The sequence below is a fragment of the Eurytemora carolleeae genome, unplaced genomic scaffold (assembly GCF_000591075.1).
Source record: "Eurytemora carolleeae unplaced genomic scaffold, Eaff_2.0 scaffold1072, whole genome shotgun sequence".
NCBI classification, from domain to species: domain Eukaryota; kingdom Metazoa; phylum Arthropoda; class Copepoda; order Calanoida; family Temoridae; genus Eurytemora; species Eurytemora carolleeae.
In genome coordinates, this window is record NW_019397086.1 from 10,401 (window position 1) to 20,641 (window position 10,241).

At 30.6% G+C, this 10,241-nt stretch overlaps 1 protein-coding gene across 1 annotated transcript; it reads right to left on the reverse strand.

Moving 5' to 3' along the window:
- Positions 1-1,228: 1,228 nt before the first annotated feature.
- LOC111711742 (uncharacterized) lies at positions 1,229-5,026 on the reverse strand. The gene is made up of 7 exons (XM_023486168.1): positions 4,862-5,026; positions 4,379-4,485; positions 3,032-4,163; positions 2,504-2,900; positions 2,234-2,307; positions 1,515-2,180; positions 1,229-1,361 (listed from the first exon to the last, which is right to left on the reverse strand). The coding sequence occupies exons 2-7, from the start codon at positions 4,476-4,478 to the stop codon at positions 1,229-1,231; spliced, it is 2,502 nt and encodes an 833-aa protein (XP_023341936.1). The 5' UTR covers positions 4,479-4,485; positions 4,862-5,026.
- Positions 5,027-10,241: the final 5,215 nt, after the last annotated feature.

The following is a 10,241-nucleotide window of genomic DNA, read 5'->3' on the forward strand; positions in this document are numbered from 1 at the left end:
GTTAAACTATATGGTAACACACTGTGCAGGTATGTATAACAAAATTGCAGATCTCATATTTAGAGCAAAACATATGGATGAGTCAACACCTTGTATTGACTCAATAACTCAAGGTATCAAAGAATTATATATCCAGTTCCATGGTGTAAGGTAAATAATTGTTTAGAATATATACCCCGCCCCCCCCCCCCCCCCCCCCCCCCCCTCCTGCAAAGGTAAAAAAATATCCATTCCTTGGGTAACCTTTTTTATCCCCTTTGTCATTATAATAGCGGAATTCTGACAGTGGATCCTGATGTTTAAACCCTGCTCAGCAGTTACTTTATTTTTCCAACATGTAGTAAGAATATGTATACGAGAAAAGAAAAATAATGGACAGGAAATTTAGCAGGGGTGTAAGAAAATGTGTAAAGCCTACGCTAGCAAACATGTGCAAGCAATAAGTACTGAAATTGAAGAGCTGATATTGAAATACAACAAATTGCCTGGACAGCTTTCAAAATTAAGCTCCGAGAAAAAAACAATCAGGTCAAATGAATACAGGGTTCAGAAAAAACAAGATCTTTTTGAAAATAGTTCTCCTTGTAAAAGTGGCTAATTTACAAGAACATTCCTTTTCTTTTCTTTTTTTTCAAAATTTTCCGATATATGATTTAGAGATGTATGAAAAATGAACAAGAAGAAAGCAAAGAAGAAATCTGATATCACATAAATATTTCAAATATATTGTAAAATTTAATTAAAATTATTTATTATAATTGAAAATTTGCGGGTTCTCTGCAAAACTTGCCCATTTCTTGCTTTTAAGAAGCAATGGAGAAATTAACACAAATAAACATTTTTCTAGTCAGGAATATGAGGTTATCCTCCACATTTTTTATCAGATTAAGGTTTCAATGGTATCCTTCTGAATTAGGCATTGCCATCTTTGCATGGAAGATCATATGAAATTACGCTAACAGTCCCTTTAATCATAAATTTCATGAAACAACAGTTTATAGTATCAAAATGTAATAAGAGGATTTGAAGCAAAATATGCCCAAAATGTGTAAAAGTACAATAGTGTAATTTTGCATGTAATGACATATGTGAATGATTGCATAAATTGCTGCTTTTTTATACAAAAGAAATAATTTGTGTTTCTTTATGCAAAAGTTACACAAATGTTTTTGAATAGAAAACCCTAAAACAAACTAACAGAATTTCTTTTAACAGTGAATATTGTTCCCTAAAATGTAAAACCGCCATTTTTTCCTGATGGTAGTATCATTAATCCCGAAAATGATAAAGATTCATCATCAACAGCAGAAACTGGGAACATTTCTGGAAGTTCACATTCCTTGTACTTTTCTCCAGAATTCCTGATAATCAACATTTTAGACATAAATAAAAAATCTACATCTGGCATTTGTTGTTTCCCAGAAAATTATATGTTTTGTTATCACCATGAAAACCCATAAGACCATTTAGAACTAAATTTTCTATTGGCTATATTAAATATTTTATTGAATTACTTCATGTTAAAGTAGATGCATCCATGAGTTTTGTTGAATTCATCAGCTATATAATCATCTCTACATGAATCAAATTTTATAGAGTCGGAGCAAACATTTTCCTCTTCAATGCTTTGAAATACTTGAGCTTTCAAATGAAGAATTTTGTTCCCATTTAACATATTTCCAGTCAGCTGTAAAGATGTACCACTGGTGATAAAGTTACTATCATGCACAAATATGGCATCACTGTAATCTGGATCCAGCATATGATTAATCTTTATTTCCTCTCCTTTAAAGATGGTTGATTTACACATATAATATGATTGTATATCTTCCTGCCAAGTAAAAACATCTGAAATATCATTGTCTTGATACTGTATCCATTGATGTGTGTGTTTATCTATATAAGATATTGAACCAGATCTGTCAAGCTGTGTTGTAACATAATTAGGCCAGTGCATCAAATAGCTGCAGATGGATATTGAAATGTTGAGATTATGATCTGATTTCTTGTATTCTATTGTACTTCCAGTAGGTTTCTTCTGCAATTTTATTGTTGAGAAAATGAGCTGGTAGAGCATAGCACTAGATATTCCAATAATTAGGAAAACATATATCTTGAACCCAATTTTTCTGTTTTTTTGAACAATTTTAGTTTTGATAATAAATCCGAATCCCAGAACACTAAACACAAAGTTCAATTAGTTTAGGTTGTTAACATGAAGTTAAACATTTACCTGTAACCTAGTAATAATCCGACCCAACCACCAACTTCCCCAATCAGAGAAATAATACTTTGAGAAACATAAACCTAGTTTAGGAATATCTATAGTTAGTTAAACACAGAAGTTGGGAATAAAAATGTTTAGGTAGCTAATTACTTTTATATAAATGTTTTGGTCTCAAGTTGGTTAAAATTTGGTAATTTAATGTTATATTTAACTTTTGTCATGAACAAAATAAAGTAGGGATTAAATGCCTAGTATTTCTAATATTATTATCTTTACCTCTTTAGTAACTGTTGAGGGAGAAAATTCAATCTTAAATGAAAATGGGTCTGTTTGCCCAATGCTAAATACATTCAAGTCAGAAGTCAAATGCTTAAGAATGTAAGTAGTCTGAAGCTTTAGGTTTGGAATATTGCAAGCACCATGTTGAACTTCATATTCAAACTGAGCTGACAATTTGGTAACAACTGAAAAGTTCATGCCATTTTGGTAAATTTTATTTTCTGCTGGTTTTAAAATCTCCATGTTTGATTCTGGATACTTCCTTGCTACTTCCTTCAAGATACAGTCATCATAGGTGATATGGTCATTGTATCCATCATCAAAGATACGCTGTTCTTTTAACACTTCTAGTTGACAAAGATACCAAGGAGTCAATACTTTTCCATAGTTTGCACTAAAAAAGAAATTATTTGTTTAAGTATTTCTAAAATTTTATTATACAAATTCTATAATTTCAAATAGAACAATAAAATTCATATTTATTTTATCAATCACTGTAATCTTTATTAATAGTTGTCATTTTACCTCCACAAATGGACAGTATCTGTATCAATGAAACTGAAGCCTTGTCTCCCTGGTCTAAGAAGCTGGCCGGTTAGATGAACAAATACCCTTAGTTCTTTCTTTGCTTTAACTTTTATAGACTTGATTCTGTTCCAGTGTTTCAGATCCATTGTATGACAAGTCTCAACAAATGTTTCAAACTGTGGTGTATTGATCGAATATATCATATTTTCAGAACTTTGGTTGGATTTTGAATCATAAGCAGTTGCAAGTTTTCCATACTGGTACGTTATATCAATACGTTCTATGATGTTACTAATCTTATTGAGATTGCTCCAAAACCCTGACAAATTACCAATGTATGAGTAGGATGAGTTGAGGAAATCCTCAGCATACAAATTCTCAACATGACACATAGAAACACTGACTTCAGGGAGATCAGTCTCAAGGTTGATATCCGTGGATGAATCTTCATTGATGTACTTTTGACCACTTTTAAAAAGGACAAATAAGACTCCTACCATACATGCTAATTTTAAAATTGCAATCAATCTTAAAAAGCCTTTTTTACAATCTCCAGTTAACAGTTTGCTTGATAAATATTTAAAACTTCCAAGAAGTGAGATTCCCAGTAGAAGTCCAACCCAGCCTCCAAATTCAGCAATGAAAGAAATTAAGGTGTAACTTTCTTGCATTTCAGAGTAAACTATGGTTGAAGGAATATTAATAACATAACCTGGAGTATATGTCATTTCCGTATGCTTTGGTATGACTAGGACATGAAGCCAGTTGACAGGGTTTAGCCTGATGTCAACTTTAACCTGTGTGCAGGGTGTTAGGCAGTTATCTCCACTACTTTGAAACAGTTTCAAAGCTTCTCTTGTTTTTCTTGAGGAATTGAACAATATATAAGGTTGATACCATAAGAGAGGTTTGCATTTTTTCTGCATGTTAACATTCACAGAGTTTTCAACACATTTGTCAAAACTGTAAAATTCATCCATACATTGAGTGCTTGGTGTTGAGAATTGATTTTTAACTTTAATGCTTATCTCAGTATCTACTATGTGGTCAATTGATGGAAGGTTTAACAGTCCATTTCTCAAATCAGTCAGAAATTGTCCTTTCTTGTGAACATACAAGAAAACATTATCTACATAAATATTAAATTTATTGTATTTCAGGTTTTTCCCTTTCTTGAAAAGAGTTGGCAAATTCTTCTTCATAATTTAGCAAAATAATTAAATTCAATGTTTGCTAAATAAAAAAATGATTGTCATGATTATTTCCAAAACTAATGTTTTATTTTGTTGGATCTTATAATTTCCCATAGTATTATGCAAAATATCTGAAATAATAATACTTAACCAATGTGTTTGGCAGGATTTATTCTTAGTCTCGAATACTGTGATAGATCTTGATTCCATGTGTGACAAAGCAATGTATAGTTGTCAACATAAGGATACATTTTTAGCCTTAAAAATAAGTCAGAATGATAAGTTTGATTTTTCTGAAGAGCCTTGGCCAAGGAGTATGAAATATAACGGTCGCAGCCCACCCTACCATATGAGTATACATGCTTTGCAGATGGTACTTCATTTGAATAAGAAATATTTGTCTGATGTACAATTACCACATTTACAATAACCTATTCTGTATATTTCTTATACAAATGGAGTACCCATCTGCAAAGCATATATAATCATATGGCAGGGGAGTTTGCGTCAGTTATATCTCCCTTCTTTTTCATACTCCTTGGCCTTGGTCATGCTATTGAAATGTCCAGCTAGGAAAAATTGTCTTAATATCCCAATGGGATAGATATTTAAGCTGGAATATGTAAAATCCTACCTGAATGAAAGGTCTAAAGATGTATTCTGAAGCTGTGATGTCCATTCAGAACCGTTTAAGAAAACTGCATCAAATTGTGATATAAGATCAGAGATCCTAAATATACTTCCTGATTGTGCTAGAAACTGCTTAAGCAATGCTGATTTTGAATCTTCATCCAATTCACATTTGCTCTAGAAAGTCGTTGATCAAATTAAAGGAAAGCATTGCATTCTTACTCATACTAATTATAATAGATAATAACAAAACATATGTACAATGAATATATGATATACTAATTTAGTAAGAGAATTGAATAGTTAAAACCATTTAAGCAATGCCTCCTGCAATCCTTGAGAAATATATCTATTTTCTAAAATAAGGTTAGTGATGGCAGTTGTTAGAGCATAATGGCAAATTGATGTGGTAGACAGATAAAAAATACAGTTTTTCATAAATAACATACCTCTTGTACTTCTGAGCAGTTTGAATGGTTATCTTGAAAAATAAAAATGTTACCATGATACATTTAAGTAAATTCTAGATAAACAGAGTGTCCCGAAAAAAAAGCAACTGAAAAAAATGACTAAAATCTGAAATTTCACAGAACCTCAGACACAAGAAATAATGTTTGAAATAAAAAAAAAATTATGAATTTTAACAAAATTGATATTGATATTTCAAGATATTGAAATGTACAATATGATGGAAAAATCACATTATCATTAAGTAAATTGATGCTTTTTGTAGATTTAATGTCAGTTAACTCTTGAATTTAAGATCTCCCCAACTCAAGGTTATTTGGTAGGTTTTGTCAACCATTAGCTTAATGTGTGAAAGAGTGCTTGATAGTATTTTAAAAGGATTAAGGTATGGAGGACGTGAGGTGGGTCTCTAATCAAACAAGGAATCACTTTCCTGTATATATTTAAATTCAAGAAATACAAAATATTGCGAGTGTATATAGTTTCGATCACATGAGTCTATATATGAAAGATGCCCCATATCCTTCTCTCTTTAAACTCCTTTGTTCCTGGATCTGTTGTAAGGAGGCTGGGTATCGTCTACCACAAAGGAATGTTTACCCAACCAAATATCTTGGTAGAATATTTTTAGATCTACCAAAATCTACATGTAACAGTCAAATAATGGTGTTTGTATAATGAATGAATAAATTTCATTATTTCTTGAAACTCATGGATCAACTACATAGATAGAAGATTAACCCAAACTGGGTGTCTTAGCAAGTTGGTTTGAAATAGCTTACAGCCTTTATGTTCATATCAAAATGCACAATTGGATTAAAGAAAGAAAATATTTCCATTACTACTGAGACTAAATTCTAGTGATGGAGGGAGGTGCTCCCCATGAAACTATTAGACCCACTGCGTAGAGTTGGTAATACAATCAGTAATCTGCACAGCATTTATGAATACCCAGAAATATACATCTGGATTGATTGATTAAATCAAAATATATTCAGCAATATACTGCTGTAATGTTAGTAAATCCCATCAGGACTGTCAACATCAACATATTATTGTGTGTTGTTAGCTAATTCTTACACTACACATGTGTTTTTCTCACCTGGCATGAAAGGGTTAAATGAATTTAATTTAAAAATGTGTCTTCAGTAATGCAAACTAATACTTTTTTTTAAGGACACTCTTTTCATAATAAATGAATGAATTTAATCCCTGTGGTGGTAGTAAGATATTCCTCTACATCAAATCTTAGGCACAAGGATAACTGAAGGTCTGGTACAGCGTCTAAGTAAAAGAGGTTAGAACCTATGTTTAAAATAATGCTAATCTGCAGTGCCTGAACTAATACACAGAACAGAATCAAAATTATTTTTATTATCTGTGAGACATATTTCAGAGATCTTTCAATAGTGGAAAACAGATATTTTGTGGATTTTAAGGATGATTTTAATCCATTGCATGATAGCAATGCCGATTCACAATGTTACCCTTGAAACCTTAATCTGATCAATAATGTTCAAGATATTGTCGATAATTCAAAAATGTTTTCCTACAAAAGTCACTTCTTTAGAGAAACCAAAATTTTAAATAATTAGTTTTCAATATTAAAAACATTGATATATAATTCATACTTGATGAGACACAGCTTTAAAGGGTATTATTGTGAGTTAGGCATTGTCATCTTTGCTTGAAGTTTGGAGGGTCATATGAAGTTAAGCTTAGTCCATTTAATTTTCAACAATCAGCCTCTCATTGGTTCAATACTAGGACTGCAGAATTATTGAACCACAAAGAGTGCAGAATTTTGTTATTATGAATTGTTTAGATATTTGTGTGATTTTATGATAAACTTTTTGAATGTTTGCCCTTATAATTAAAACCACTCATATCAGAAAAAAAACTTCAAATATGAAATCATCAAAACAAAATGATAATTCTGAAACCATTCCAAAATGAAAACCTTTTAAAGATTTCTCCAGAACATGAATTGACTTTGGACTCTGGATATATTTATTAGCTGTGTTATATCCTTGCCGCAGTGTTATTCCAACACATATTCCAATGAATATGACCTGAAGCACACCATCTATACTTTTTATAAAGCATGCTTGTCAAAATTTCATTGAAACAAAACAAGAAACAAATATCTATCTAAAAGTATTAAATATTATGTTATTTTTAAATATACACCATTAGGCCAAAGTTTTCTACATTAAATAAGAACTATTTATAAAAAATTGCTTGTTATAAAATTTGCTCTAAAAAAGATGGGTTTCCTCAAAAACCCGCACTGGAGTAAAGTAGCGAATCATTGTTTGGTGTGAATCAGAACATCAAACAGCAGTGTACCTTTAAAAAAAGATGTTATATAATGAAGGCAAATTAAAAAGTATAAAAACAGTGGGATAATTTAGGAACTGGGATCAATGCAGATATTTCTTTAGAAAAATACTAAAAACGAAAGGAATGTTTTTGTGAAGGATTGCTTTTTAAAATTAAAAAACGAAGCAGCAGTTTATAAATTTTAATTTTGTTTACTTCGGTAGGTTTTCTCCTATGTAATCTTTACCCGCTCTCTATTGATAATAAGTTCTATTTACCCTATTAAAATTACCGTTTCTTTTGCAGGTCTTAATAATCCATATATCTATCTAATAACAATAAAAAAATTTATGGATTGAACTTTATACATCACCTTTATAGATACCATAGCATATTATTCTAATGAAGGGAGAATTATTTTTATTCCCTGCTATTTTCATAGATCTTTTAGTAAAAAATGCTTCTTAAATCATGATAACTTTTCTTGTTTCTATGTTTATTTTTCAAGTAAAAATTAAAAGTATACCTTTAGAAGGCTGAAAATAATGAAAAGGACTTTTTGTCAAAATAAAAAAATAAAAAATTATCCTCCCTTCTTCCATCCTACGATAATTTATTGGGCCACTTCAAATAAAGGCAATTTTAAGCAGAAAACAAAATTCACTGTTTTTTTAATCCGTTTTGTTTTTGTTTTCAACAGATAATTTTATTGTTAACATTGTTAATGAAGCACCGAAGATAATTTGTTAATGGTTAATGAAATCTTTAACAGTGCAGTCATTATTGGTCTAAGACAACTTTAAAAACATAAAAACACATAAAAAAATTTTAAATAAGTTTCATACAATTTTAAGACGAAAAAAAATCTAATTCACCCTTTAAAAAGATCCGTTTCATTTTCATTTTTAACAGTTATTTTTTTCAAAAGCGGCTAATCTTTTTCATTAACAATTTAAAATTAATGGTTTTTGCCATTTGTTATTAGTGATATTCCATTAATTTTTGAAAACTGCAGTTTTGTTAATGAAACTTTGTCCAGCCCTCTGTCTGAGTCATATTTTGCTCAATTATGTTTAACATAAGTCAGAGTTCTGAGACAAAATTTTGTCCTGTTATATTTAAGGCATAATGTTTTGTATAAGAACAATTCTGAGTGACAAGTCACAAGTACATCTCAGTTAAAGCAAGACGCATTTTGAATTATAAATGATGAGGGTATATTTGCTGTCTTTAATTTTTCAAAAAACCTTGAAAAAAACAATTCTACACATATTAAAAATGTTAAGCTCATGAAGTGATTTATTGACTGAAACTGGCCATCTCATCAAACTTAGATTATTTGATTTAACAGAAAGTATAGTTTAAAATATCTAAGGTATACAAAATTGGGTTGCAAAGTCAGAGGGAATAGAAAGCAGAGTTTTTGTCTAAGACTCAATTACTCAATCCTAATTATTCTTCTTCATGCTTTCAAATGTTGTTTTAGATCCTATCAAATGGCACTTTCAAAGTATCAAAATGGAAAGACAAAAAAACAGCATTAAAACGGGCCATTAATGAACAATTTAAAGAAAAAATTGTACATTATAACTTGCCAGAATATGTATTTATTGAGTTCCAACCATTTACTGAAGTAGAAATTGTAAGAGGGCGTTAACCAATTATATTTTAGTGAATCAATATTCCTTTGAAGAGACATTTCAACAATTTTCGAAAAGTGAGTTGAATTATTAAGAGAGCTGAGCAAAATTCTTTTTACGGATGGGAGGTAGGGTTTCCAACGTAATAGATTATTCTCTTACGCGTAATTACGTGTAGTTACGCGTAATAATTTTCATTTCATGTAATTTCGCAGAATTACGCGTAATTGGGGAAATATCCATTTCGCGAAATTTTGGGGTAATTTCGCGTAATTTCTACAACGTAATTTCGCGAAATTTCATAATGATTATGCATAATAAGCGAAACTATAATTACGCGTAATTACGGCCTAATTTCGCATAATTTCTACGAGGTAATTTCGCGAAATTTTGTATTTATTATGCGTAATTAACGAAGCTTTAACTTTTAATTTAAATAAAACAACTAACTTACAAGGAAAATTATGTCACGCAAGTGGAATTAGAATTTCAGCCAATACTATGTTGATGTAATTTTCACGTTCGACAACTAAAAAGTTTAACAAAGGGCCAACAATTTATTTTTATTAAAAAATACATAATCTATAAAATTTTTAATTATCAATGACTTGTTAATATTTCAACCTACTTACTCAAGTTTACCTTCCTTGTTTGAAAAAATGTCGAAATAACTGTCCCGCTATAATTATTTCTGAGAATTAATATGTACTTTATTTATTACGGAATTGTTTCGTATTACATAATTTCGCGTAATTACGCCTTAATTACGCGAAACTAGACTTTCTTTCGTAAACGTCATATATGCGTAATTACGCGTAATGCTCCTGCGTAAGTGAAAGAAAGTGTTACGAGTAATTACGCGTAATTACGCGTAACGTAATTACGACTGGAAACCCTAATGGGAGGTTTTCCAAAGTTAATGGAAGTGTCTGTTAACGAACAACAAACCCACAC

Coding starts and splice junctions, on each gene's coding strand:
- LOC111711742 (XM_023486168.1), bottom strand. CDS start 4,478: ATGTATCCTTATGTTGACAACTATACATTGCTTTGTCACACATGGAAT. Junction 4,164..4,378: donor AAATCCTGCCAAACACATTG/GTTAAGTATTAT, acceptor ATATTTATGTAG/ATAATGTTTTCTTGTATGTT. Junction 2,308..2,503: donor CCTCAACAGTTACTAAAGAG/GTAAAGATAATA, acceptor TTCCTAAACTAG/GTTTATGTTTCTCAAAGTAT.